The 13,496-nt window shown below is 35.2% G+C and overlaps 1 protein-coding gene across 2 annotated transcripts in view; it reads right to left on the reverse strand.

The window, feature by feature from the left end:
* Nucleotides 1-2,526: 2,526 nt before the first annotated feature.
* The window catches only part of YES1 (YES proto-oncogene 1, Src family tyrosine kinase), a 65,563-nt gene continuing 54,593 nt past the window's right edge, over nucleotides 2,527-13,496 (reverse strand). For both annotated transcript variants that reach the window (XM_025429373.3, XM_035718798.2), the window contains exons 9-12: nucleotides 12,029-12,105; nucleotides 10,585-10,738; nucleotides 6,931-7,062; nucleotides 2,527-6,042 (exon numbers count right to left, since the gene is read on the reverse strand). In XM_025429373.3, coding sequence (XP_025285158.1) covers nucleotides 5,834-6,042; nucleotides 6,931-7,062; nucleotides 10,585-10,738; nucleotides 12,029-12,105 — 572 coding nt within the window. In that variant the 3' untranslated portion in view covers nucleotides 2,527-5,833. The remainder of the gene's footprint in view (nucleotides 6,043-6,930; nucleotides 7,063-10,584; nucleotides 10,739-12,028; nucleotides 12,106-13,496) is intronic.

The following is a 13,496-nucleotide window of genomic DNA, read 5'->3' on the forward strand; positions in this document are numbered from 1 at the left end:
TGTCTACATGATGGTGTGAAATGATTTGGATGACTAGGCATTTTCGCAGTATGTTAGGCTATTGACCTTCTGAGGATTCACCGGGAAGAATGCTTCTGGTCAGCAGGCTGACCACAGGTGACTGAAATCAGGGAAAGCAAAACCAAAACCACAAATGAGGAGATCAGTGTACCTTCACCCTTTTTGAAAAAAATGGGATGCCATAGCTTCTCAAAACAAAGTTTTCATTTGTTTCCTCCATTAAGTTTGATTCCTCAAGTGTTAGTTCTTGGTTAATTTCTTTTATGGTGCTAATATTCTTCACATTAGTGTTCATATGCCCACTATTCTTTATATGCCTGTTAATACTTATTTTTTTAAAAAAATATTTTATTTATGAGAGACAGAGAGGCACAGACACAGGCAGAGGGAGGAACAGGCTCCATGCAGGGAGCCTGATGTGGGACTAGATCCCAGGTCTCCAGGATCGTGCCCTGGGCCAAAGGCAGGCGCCAAACCGCTGAGCCACCCAGGGATCCCCTGCCTGTTAGTATTTATTATTGAGAATCACATTTTGCCTTTCTGTGAAGCTAGTACTTGAAGACCTGTCTCTGGTGATTGTGGAAGAGGGGGGCATGTGGCAGCACAGGTATAGAAGTAGTTTTTCTTCTAGGTGAGGTGGCTCGTGTTCCTTCTGAGCTTTCAGAGTCATGTTCAGGGCTGGATCCCAGAGGTAAATATCAGAATAAACTAATCCATTTTCTGTTTTCCTTGTGGTAATCTGGGTTTACTTTAGGATTTGCTTGCTTTCTTCACTAGCCCCTGGATTCCATCCAGGACTCACCCAGGGCAAACTGTGAACTTTGTTTGGAAAACTGTTAGTACTGTTATCAGCTTACTATACCAGGACAGGTCTACCCTGCTATTCCAAATGTTGCCCTCTAATTTAATGACCCTAAAAACAAAAACCAACAAACCCACTATAATAGCCATGCTCTTTCTAGTGAAAATAAGATAACAAGGACAGGATTTATACTACCATCTTAGATGGCTAGAAAACCAGCTCAAATATTTGGAAGAAAGGACTTCAGGCAATGGACCATAGGGAGACCATACTCATCATCTCCAAGACTAGGGAAACAATGCACCCTACAATTGTACCAAATCACGGTCTACAGGCTATAGTGCAAAGGCAGTGAAGGGGAAAGGGGAGGAGGCAGGCCCCCAAAAGAGCGCTGCAGTGTTACTGAGCTGAAGACGAAAATTAGTGTTTATTTTTATTAGCCCAGGGCCAATGTGGAGGTAGAGAACAGAAGAACCCCTTCTAATCTTTGGCTGAACACTAACAGGCACATGAATGAGAAAAATTTGAGAAAGAGACACAAGGAAAAACAGGGAAGAAAATTATTGGCGGTTACACAGGATTAGGAATAGCACCTGTTCCTGATAAAAAAAAAAAGATCTGGTAGTAATACATGGAGCATTAGGTAGATTCCTCAATAGGGCAGAGGAAAAATCTTCCAAGATTAAAGACTGCTTTGGACTGAGCTTTAATGAAAGGACTTAGCTTGAAAGGATTCAATGATTCCAACTAAATAATAGACAAAACAATCCCTAAGGTTGCACAGGGCTTCAAATAATTCCTGTCCCCACCAGCCAGAGTAGAAAATGGCATGAAATCAAAATTCAATATTATTTAAAAGAATATTTTAAAAATTTCAGCAACCTAAAACTGTAATTTATAGTGATTAGTACCCAGTCAAATTACTGGGAATATATAAAAGTAGGAACAGACAATCCAGGTGAAAGTACAACAGAAACAGACCCAATAGTCCCAATATCAAGTTAAAAACCTTCAGGATGGTAGAGAACATTGTAACCATAGTGAAAAAAGGAATGAAAGATATAAAGAAAAAAAATGAAAGCTAGTATTTCTGAGATTTAAAAAAAATACTGTAATACTGTATGGGATTGAAAGCAGAATAGACACTACAAAAAAAAAAGACAATGCTCCAGGAACCCCTAGGTGGCTCAGCAGTTGAGTATCTGCTTTTGGCTCATGGTGTGATCCCAGGGTCCGGGATCGAGTCTTTTCAATACAAAAATATGTCATAAACAGGCTAGGAAGACTGATTTGAAAGATGTTAATTCTTAGCAAATTATAAGCACAACCTAATCCTAACCAAAATGTCACTTGAATTTTTTGGGAATATGAAAAATAGACTCTAAACTTCATCAAGAATTTGCCAGAATACCAATTTAAAAAAAGAAGAAAAGGAATAGCATAGAGAACTTGTTCAATTATTAAAATGCATTATCAAGTGATTAACAATTACAAGTGTTGAGGGAAGAATGGCAAGTTAATTGAAAACAGATGTGTGTAAATATGTGCATAGTAAGATCTCAAAGTAATGGGATGGGAATGAATTAACCAATAAATGGTGCAGGAAAAATTAACTACACAGGACAAAATCATGCTAGACCCTTAAAAGTCACATTTATACCCAGATAATTTAAGAGACATATAAAAAAGAAAAGCATAAAATATTAATAGATAAGATGAATATTTAATCTTGGGATGCAAAAGACTTTTTAAGTAATAATAAAGGAGATTTTACAACATACAAATGTACAACTTAAATGTGAAAAAATTACATGCAAACTTAAAAGGCAAACAGCAAACTAGAAAAACATTCTTAAACCGAGGAACTATACTACACCATATAAAAACATTTAATATACGTCTACTAAATGATGTGTTTGTTCATTAAATGTACTATTCTGAAATCATTAGGGAAAAACAAAGCTAATTATTTTAGATAATTGTAAAAGACAATAATATTACCTTATTGAAAATAAATGCTTTAGATTGGCCATTCATAATTTAGTATAACTTTATTTTCATTATACCTATAATAGAAGAGTAAAACACACACAGAAGTAAGGCTCACATATTTTTCATTTTTAGAAAATTAAGTCCCTTGTGGCCAAAAGTGGTCTTTTATATTATATCCTTCACTGTGAATAGCTTCACTCAAATAACCTAGGTTTTGCTGTATGATTGATACATTAACTGTAGTTGCTGGTATAATTAAAAAAAAAAAAAAGAACTTGTAAAAATGTCACTCACCTGACATGGATTATTAAACACATAAAATCAGATCATTACTGAACTCATTCTAATAAAGAATTGAAAAAAAAAAGAACTGATTTAACTCTGCTCAAGAGTTATAACTGAACACTTTTTTCCTAATGGAAGAACAAATTCAGAATATGCTATAAATACCAATTTAAAAAACAAAAACTGATGAGAAAATATGAATAGTGGCTGAAAAGATAAATGGGTACATTCAATAAGAATCTTTATTTCAATTATCCACAAAACAATATTATAATACCTTATAAAAATATTAAGTTTTAGGCTACCATTATCCATTAAAAAAAGAGTTTGTGTTAAAAGGTTGTTTTTGCCAACTTTCTTTTCTGGTGACGGTTAAGTTCCACATTAAGACACTGAAGACGAAAAGCTGCTGGGGAAAAAAAATCTTCAAATGTAGAAAGTTGTTTATTTTTCTTGGCAATTTAAAAATACATAACCATTTTAACTGAATACACATTAAGTTAGTGTTTTATTTCCTTACTATACAATTGATATAAGGAACTGCTCCATTTAGTTAAAACCTAATGAATACCATCAACTTTTCCTGACTTATTTTTCTGAACATAATTAGTACATAATTTTGCTATCCTTTTCAAATGCTTAAAAAATTATAGTATCATAGTTCACATAAAGCCCTTTAAAAATCAGATGGCCCAGGTTGTAGATGTCAGCATGTCATTTTTTTACATTTAAAAATGATGACAGCAGTCTTCTTTGGAAGACCCTCTTGGAAGAGAGATTCAATACTAAACAGGTTACGTAAACATTAGAAATCTCCACAACTTTTAGTACCAGAACAATTACCAACTTGCATGAAGCTCATTTGTCACATTTTAAAATTGCCTGAATTTCAACACAGTTACCATGGCACAGAATTTTAAACTTAATGAGGAAAATGGATAAGTGATGGTAGTTAAAAAATTATAATTCTAGGGGTTGTTGGTTTTCAAGATCACAGTGGAACTACAGTAGGGTTAGGGGTTGTGAACAGGGCAAGTACATGATAAAGCTCACTGATAAGATTCAACCATTTTTCTTGAATAAATGTTGATGGGGGAAAAAAGGAATCATAATTCTAAAATATGGGAACCTGACGCATTGCTTTAAAAGTGTGACTATAAAAAATATTTTAAGACATAAATACCAAACTTTTGTCAGATTCACCTTTGCTACACTTAAACTAGTAATGATGCCATTCACATTCATATTTTGGAATTTCTTTTTGAGTCAGTCATAAAATTTTTGGAGTTTTACTTCTATGCTCTGAATGGGCAAAGCCTGTCCCTCCTTCCCACCACTATTGTTATTCTCAATAAAGTATTCCTCCTCAAATCAACTAAATTCTGAAAAGGGAAAAAATGATCAGCATTAAGTACATTTAAAAAGTTAATGCAGATTTAAACACAGATTTGAAAACTGGAGTTCTAAAACTTTTGCATAAAAGCTGTATCACTGGAATTAGTGGGAAGCCCTAACTTAGCTATTTGAGGCAGTAACACTCATTTAGTGTTTATGTTAAGTAAGATTAGTTTTAGTCATACCTGTAACTCTTAAAATCTCACAAAACAGGAGCTTTGAGTGCCAGCAAAGCCATTTTGTCACTCCTTAACACTAAGCATAGCATTCCATTCCTCTACCTGTAGAATTTTCACATTTTCTTTCCTCATATTTCTTTTAAATATTTTCCTCTTTGTCAGTCTATATTCAGGAAGAGCAAAAGTGCATTCAAGTCCCTGATCTAGTGATACTTTATATTTGTGGCACCCATCACCATAAGTACATACTAGAAATATCTCACAGTACCAGTCTATTTTTTAAAAAGGACTGTTTAAATGCCAGGTCTTATTTTTTCATGCTATCTATAGATAAGATGATTTCCCCTTGGATTGGACAGTACACAACTTCAATTATATACTGCCTTAAAAAAAAATCAATGCAATCTTATAAAAGATTAACTCACTTCCTAGTTACCTTCATTATTCTAAACTGAGCTAATCAGAAAATGATTAAAGTGAAAAATTTCTTCTACTTTCCAGTTCCATGAGTGTATTAACATAGTGCATTATACTTTCAAATGTCACTACTGGAGTCTAACATTTAATCAAGTTTTAGATGCTGTTTATATTCCTTTTTGCTTCTAAAAACCTGGTGCATTTCCATGCAAAAGAAAGCAAATATTAATAAGATTGCATATTAACTGTTCAACTTAGAAAAAACTTGTGAGAACAATGAATGGAAGAATCTTTCAAAACTGGAATGGACTTGTTTGGTCCCATGAAGTTAACTTTAGGTTTTATTATCGTATAAGTATTTTTATCTCCCAAGTTTTGTCAATAATGATAGACAATTTTCTCTTATAAACTCTGAGTTTGGGGAATAAAAGAAAGGAAGTGATTCATAAAGAAGTAGCCTTGGTGCTCTTCACTGTCATGCTATCACTCACACTGTCATCAATATCATAACTATACTTTCTTTGGACCCTGAAAAAGTTGGAAAATTCATCATTGGTATTTTAGAGTTTAACACTTGGAAAAAAAAAGTGGTTTGTGCAACCATGTCTGGAATTCCAGTTTACCATTAAAAACATGCAGAGTGAAGAAGACTTTCTTCTTTTGATTCCCGTATGTAAAGTAAGGAAGTCTACACAAGTTCTTTGCATTTTGGCAGATTTGTGCATATAAAAGGCTACTTGTATTATAAATTTTCTCCTGGCTGGTACTGTGGCTCTGTAGCAGTGAAGTAGTCTTCCAAGAAGGACTGAATATATTCAAATGTTGGTCTTTCATCAGGGTCCTTCTTCCAACAAAGATTCATCAATTCATGTAGGGATTCTGGACAGCCCTGAGGGCAAGGCATCCTGTATCCTCGTTCCACCTGTTCTAGTACTTCACGGTTTACCATACCTAACACACAAGATTCAAACATTAAGAAGAGTGATCCCAAACACCACTAGCAAAACAGAACAAATCCCCTAGCCACTAACTGATTCAAAGTATAGTAAGTTTATTTAAAGAAAGGATTCTTTCAACAAAAAAATAAATTTTAAATGTCAAGTATATCAAGAGCTTAGAAAATGCTAATCTGTTTTTCAACATGTTTATTTTTTTCATTCCACCTACAAAAAAGCCAACCCAATTTGGTTAATGAGAATTTAGAGTACTACTTTAAAGTACTGATACTTTGATATTAACCATTTACAAGGACCAAATTTGGGTGAGGGACAGTGGCAAGACAATGTCTGAAAGAATTCCAAACAAATTCAGAAGAAAGTTCTGGTCCTGTTTTGCTTAATGTATGAATTATGTAACTATATGGATGCACTTCCCTGAAACAGTTTCCTTATCTACTATCACCTGTTTGCCTTTCTTGAAGTTATTATACACAATTCCTTTCTTGTATTCCTTTATAATCCTGCCCCCATCAGTAGCTCACCCTGTGTTATGATAGGCTAAGTATACCCCCCAATTATTGGGGGGTGGGAGGTGCTGGGGAGATGACTCAAAATATTATTTAAGACATACTTATTATCTGAGAGAATAGTAGAGATAAAAAGTCCTTTTGGAAATGGTACTGAGAAAGCTGAGGTTAATGTGGGGCATACCTCCTGTGTTTGCCCTATTCAAGGATTGTGATTCTCAAAGGCTGCTGTCCATCCAATGCCAAAATAATGAGAGAGAGGGAGGAAAGAGAGAAGAAATATAGGCCTTTCTCCCCCTTACATTTTTTGCTCTTAATAAACTCCAGTTAAGGCTCTTTGGATAACCAAGAGCTAAAATGAAATGCAAGCTTACCTGGGTATGGTACTCTGCCCTTTGTTACCAGTTCTGTCTGTAGAATTCCAAATGACCATACATCAGACTTGATCGTAAATCGACCATATAGTGCAGCCTCAGGAGCTGTCCATTTGATTGGAAACTTTGCACCTAAAACAATGACCATCTTGCTTAAGTAAATTGCTTTTAGGAATCTATTTTTGTAAATATGGCATAAACGGGCTAATCTTCTATTAATATCTTAATTGTATGTGTCATCAACAACAAATTCTTCAAAGGTACCAGATACGTGGGAAAAATTCTTTAAAATGTGTATTAAAATAAATTATTTCTCCCTGATAAATCAAAGACATAAAAAAAAAAACAAATAAATATTGTGAGGACAGGAAAATGTTCAAAAAATAGAGGAACAGAGGGGTGCCTGGGTGACTCAGGTGATTGAGCATCCAACTCTTGCTCTGCTCAGATTTTGATCTCGGGATCATGATTTCAGGCCCTGTACTGGGCTCCACGCTGGGCATGAAGCCTCTTTAAGAAAAAGGAAAAAACAGACGTATAAACTCTAATAAGCAACTAAAAACATGATTATAGGATCTATAACTTTTAATGAAGTCTAGCACCTAGTAGCTATAGCAAACTATAGCAAACTATTGGTTGATGAGGGCAGTCTGTTGGATTCTAACTTTAAAAGCCTATATTTACTCAAATACGTAGTGTATGCTTTTTATACAGCAGACATTTGCCAATCATTATGAGAGACATAAAAACACAGCCTTTGTGAAGCTCAGACATTTAGAGTGAAAATAACATTATAGATGCCTTACATTCTTATTATATATATGTTGTGAAATAGTTCTTTAGATGTTCAGAAAAACAGATCAATTTTCACTTACAGTTACAAACAGTTTCATTTAAAGAGCAGCAGCTAGGGGCACCTGGTAGCTTCAGTCTGTTCAGTCAGTTAAGCATCTGACTCTTGATTTCAGCTCAGATCAATTCTCAGGGTTGTGAGATTGAGCCTCAAGTCAGGCTCCATTCCTAGTAGGAGGCCTACTTAAGATTCTCACTCTGCCTCTCCCTCTGTCCCTCCTCCTGTCTCTCTCCCTCAAAAATAAACAAATAAAATCAAAAGTAGCAGTTAACTTAAACTTTAAAGAATGGTTAAAATTTTTAGTTAAGGATCACAGAAGAATAGGAAGATATTTTAACTGGAAGGAATTGCACACAGGTACAGAGGCTGAAAAGAAAGCCTTGTGTGGAAGGCAGGGCTTCTTAACCTGGCACGACTGGCATTTGGGGATGGATAATTCTTTGTTTGGTGGGGGCTGGTTTGTACACCATACGATGTTTAGCAGTATACCTGGCTTCTACCCACTAGATTTCAGCAGCGGTCTCTCAGCTATAACAACCAAAACTGTCTCAAGACCCTGCCAAATGTCCCCTGGGGGAACAATGTCACCCCTGGTTGAGAACACAGCTTAAGGCAATAGTTCCCAGTGGCCTGTGAACTAATGTGGTCACTGAAAAAAAAAGTCACAGTCACATATCAATTCACATAGCTAAAATTTTTAATTTATAGGTAGGTCCTTTATCCTGATTATGTTCTTTCTACTTGGATAGTATTAAAATGCTCTTTCTTTTATGAAAAGGTGGTAACAGTTGATAGCTGAGAAAAAAATTTTTGGTGTGTCTACTAAATAAATCTTTACTAATCTTTATGTTGGGCTTACTAGGATCCTATTGAAATAGTTTGTTTATAATTCAGTCTTAGACATTAGTCAGTGAGTTCGTCAATAGCAGAAACCATACTCTCCTATTGGCCACGCCCTCATGCCTAGCACAAACATGTTAAAGGTAAGCCAGCACTGGGGCACCTGCGTGGCTCAGTGGTTGAGCATCTGCCCTTGGCTCAGGTCATGATCCTGGGGTCCTGGGATGGAGTCCCGCATCGGGCTCACTGCAGGAAGCCTGCTTCTCCCTCTGCCTGTGTCTCTGCCTCTCTTTCTGTGTCTCTCATGAATAAATAAAGAAAATCTTAAAAAAAAAAAAAAAAAAAAGGTAAGCCAGCATGGAGACGTGGCATGCCAAGGCATCTCTCTCTTTTTTTGTTTTGGTAAGTTCTCTTTCTTTGTAGGTGTGGAGGGTGACTGAAGGTTTTCAAGCAAGATCGACAACCTATGTAGTGATTTGTTTTTGGACCTTACTCCATCTCTTCCTGTCAAAGTTACTCTCTTTTAGGGTTACCCGGGTGACTGTCAGTTAAGACCTGACTCTTGATTTTGGCTTGAGTCATGATCTCAGGGCCCTGAGATTAAGATCTGTATCAGGCTCTGCACTCAGCAGAGGGTCTGCTTGGGATTCTCTCTCCCCCTCTTCCCTTGTCCCTCGCCTCATGCTCTCTCTCAGATAAATCTTTAAAAAAAAGTTTATTTTGTCAAAGCCCTGCTCTCGAGCCATCACTCACATCTCTGAAGTCCTTCCTGTTCTTTCCTCTTTCCCACAGTAATTTTCATATACTCTTTTAACATCGATTACACAGTAACTTTATAGTTATACACACACACACACACACACACACATCACCTATTAAATAAACAAATAAATACACACACACACACCTTGCCTATTGAAATATAAGCTCTAATATTTACTGAGCATCTACTGTGTTAGGTAATGTCAGGCACAATACTTTATTTCACTAAAGTTCCACAACAATCTTTTTTTTAATAATAAATTTATTTTTTATTGGTGTTCAATTTGCCAACATACAGAAGAATAACACCCAGTGCTCATCCCGTCAAGCACCCCCTCCAGTGCCCATCACCCATTCACCCTCACCCCCCACCCTCCTCCCCTTCCACCACCCCCAGTTCGTTTCCCAGAGTTAGGAGTCTTTATGTTCTGTCTCCCCCACAACAATCTTGAAGAGTAGATATTACCATCTAGTCTTTGTAAGTATGGAGACAGAGAACAGTCAAAAAAATGAGTTGGTTTCAACCAATTCAGTTGGTTGAAATTTCTGGGGTAATAAGAAATGGAACTGGTATTCAAAAACCCATACTCTTTCCAAGGGCATATATTGTATGTATGTTCAGGAAATATGTACTGAATGAAAGTTTGGAGAAACAGACAACAAAGAAAAGAATGACCTTATATTAATTTTCACAATTCCCTTCCCTCTGTACAGAGTCAATCTTCCAAACGTCTTTATTACAATTTTATATATAATATAAAGAATAACTGTAAATTTGATGTAAAGATGGTTTCCAAGGCCTTTATAAAATTGTATGCTATTTCTCAATTTATTAACTTTAAAAATACCTTTTCTGATACTTTGTGTAGTAAAATCTAGATGGTTCTGAAGTTTGTCACAAAAGGAATTTAAAAACGTTTATTTGTTGGCATGACAAAAGTAGTAAAAAGAGGAATGTACTACACGTTAAATTTATAATGCAAAAAACAGCAAGTCAAGTTCCTCCTTGAGGGAAATAACTATCAGAAAGTCATGGTAACATATATTATATATAATTTTATGAATTAAATCAATGTTTCTATGACTCTTCTAAATAGACCTAGAGATATTCTTATTGTGTAAAACTTAAATATTCAAAAGGATGGTAAGAAAATTCATTGAACATCAAGTTATAAGCATTTATTAAAAAGTAATTTTACCTTGTCTTGCTGTATATTCATTGTCTTCAATTAACCTTGCTAAACCAAAATCTGCTATTTTGCAGACAAGATTTTCTCCTACAAGAATGTTAGCAGCCCGAAGATCTCGGTGAATATAATTCATTCTTTCAATATATGCCATACCATCAGCAATCTTGAAAAGGAAAAAAAGAAAAAAAGATGTATGATACAAAGGGAAGGAGGAAGAGGGGGTGTCAGAAAAGGGAGAGCAGAAGAAACAAGAAATACCTATGGCCCACAAAGCCTAAAACATTCATATGGCCCTTTACAAAAAGGCTTTGCTGAACCCTACTGTGTTTAAAAGCTCTGAACACAGGGACACCTGGATGACTCAGTGGTTGAGCGTCTGCCTCCGGCTCAGGTCATGATCCTGGGACCCCGGGATCGAGTCCTGCATCAGGATTCCTGCAGGGAGCCTGCTTCTCCTTCTGCCTATGTCTCTGCCTCTCACTCTATGTCTCCCATGAATAAAATCCTTAAGAAAAAAAAACAACAACCCTTGAACACAGGACCATGGACTAGGTCTGGCATATGCTAGAGCCTCACATGGACAGTTTCTTGGTGTAAAGTTTCTCTAAACTGTCAGATTCCATGGACATCTGGATGCTCACCAAGAAAGAGGTCTTAGGACCAATATGTTGACTAAAGCCAATCAAAGGTCCCTTGAACATCTACCATATTTTTTAATAGAAACTTTTAATAGTTTTCACTCATATTTAAAAACAAAGATTTAGAGGAATAAAAGGCACAGCAAAGGGAATGTAGTCAGTGATATTGTAATAGCATCATATGGAAACAGATGGTAGCTATACTTATAAACACAATATAGACTTATTTAATCACTATGCCATATACCTAAAACTAATGTAACATTGTGGTGACTATACTTAAATAAAAAAAAAATTTTAATATATAAAATTGCTAGTATATGATAATAACAATTTAAAAATAAATTTAAAAAATTCAGGAGATTAAAAATATCCCATTTTTAAGTATAATTGCCATCTTCATTCTTGTTTTGGACTACATTAAATAAAAAAGTTCAGCATACACTTTAGATTTCCAATATTTTCTTTAGCAATCCCTCATTATCTTAAATTTATCTGCTGATATATAAATACATATAGATTTCATATTTGTTAGTTCATAGGTTTCTGAAAGGCCATATTATACAGGACAGCACTATACTGGGAATTACATACTTCGTTCTAATATTAGTAAGTTATATGAATTAGATACCACAGGTCTTCAGATACTACATTATCTGTAACATAAGGAAATCAGACTCGATTATCTCTAATGTTCCTTCCAACTCTAAAATTCCATGATTTCACTATATAAACAACAGTCTTCCACTAAGATTATTTTACATTTTTATGTATACTTTCAAAGCAAATTGATGTATGTACAGATACACAAATACCTGAGCAGCCATATCAACCAGTTGTGGGAGCTTCAAATACTTTCCATCTCCTTCCTTCAGGAAATCCAATAAACTCCCTGTGAGAGAGAGAAAAATGTTCATGGAACATAAGCAAATCTTAAATTAGGATTGAAATAAACATGCCAACTCCATACAAGTCACCACATTACAATATAAAACTTAAAACTGTCATTCTTCAATATTTATTGCAGCTTTGGAATTTCTGAATAATTATCTTTAATATTCTAGAAGAGGTCCATGAACTGAAATTTTAAGAACTTTTCTGATAACAAATGGAAAACTCAATAATCTCACTAGATTATAGACATTCTTTCCTTGTTGATCAAGATCAGTAATCCCAATTTTGATCCAAAAGCAGATACCTGTATATTTCTGTATATATATATATATATATATTTTAAATATATTTCTGTATATTTTTAAATCAATCTGAATCAAGAATGTAGACAACTGGGAATATTTTGGGGTTCTTAAAAATTGAGCTAGGTGGCTGAGTTGACATTGAAGTGTTAGTCTAAATGAATTTCTCTCAATTTTAGCAGAAAATACCAGGAAACAGCAAAGTACTATGAATAACAGTTGCAAAGTACTATGCATAACAGATAACAGAAAGGTTAGAAAAGTCTAGCTGCTATTCTTGTATTGTTGGTTAAAAGCTTACCATGCGGATGAAGTTTATCAAGAAAAAATAGATAAACGAAATTAAGATACATTTTTAAAAAGATTTTATTTATTTATTCATGAGAGATACACAGAGAGGCAGAGACATAGGCAGAGGGAGAAGAGGCATACTCCCTGCAGAGAGCCTGATGTGGAACTCACTCCCAAGACTCTAGGATAATGACGTGAGCCAATGGCAGATGCTCAACCACTGAGCCACTCAGGCATCCCTAAGGTACATTTTTAAAACTATACAGATCTTGTCAAAAATAACAATGTCATGAAAGCCAAAAAAAGAAGCTAAGAGAGGGACTGCTCCAGATTAAATGACATCAAAGAAAAATGGTAACTAAAAGAAATCCAGGACCATGGACTGGATTCTGGATTGGGGAGGGGGAAGGGTGCTGTTAATTAAGGACATCACCAGGACAACTAATAAATGTGAAATATGAACTGATATCAGATAATGGAATTGTATCCATGTTACAGTCCCCCAATTTGATCACTGTAGGGTGGTTAGGTAAGACAATGATTTTGTCATTAGAAGACAAACACTGAAGTATTTAGAGATAAAAGGAACATACTATTTACAATGTGCTCCTCAGTTCAGGTAAAAATCCTTTTATGTATTAAGAGATACATACATAGTTGTTGGCAAATCTGGCTGAGGTATGTATGAGGATTTCTGTGTCTTATTTTTGTAACTTAAAAAAAAATATTTTATTTATTTATTCATGAGAGACACACAGAGAGAGAGAGAGAGAGAGAGAGAAACAGGCAAAGGGAG

This window comes from Canis lupus, chromosome 7, assembly GCF_003254725.2.
Source record: "Canis lupus dingo isolate Sandy chromosome 7, ASM325472v2, whole genome shotgun sequence".
NCBI lineage: Eukaryota > Metazoa > Chordata > Mammalia > Carnivora > Canidae > Canis > Canis lupus.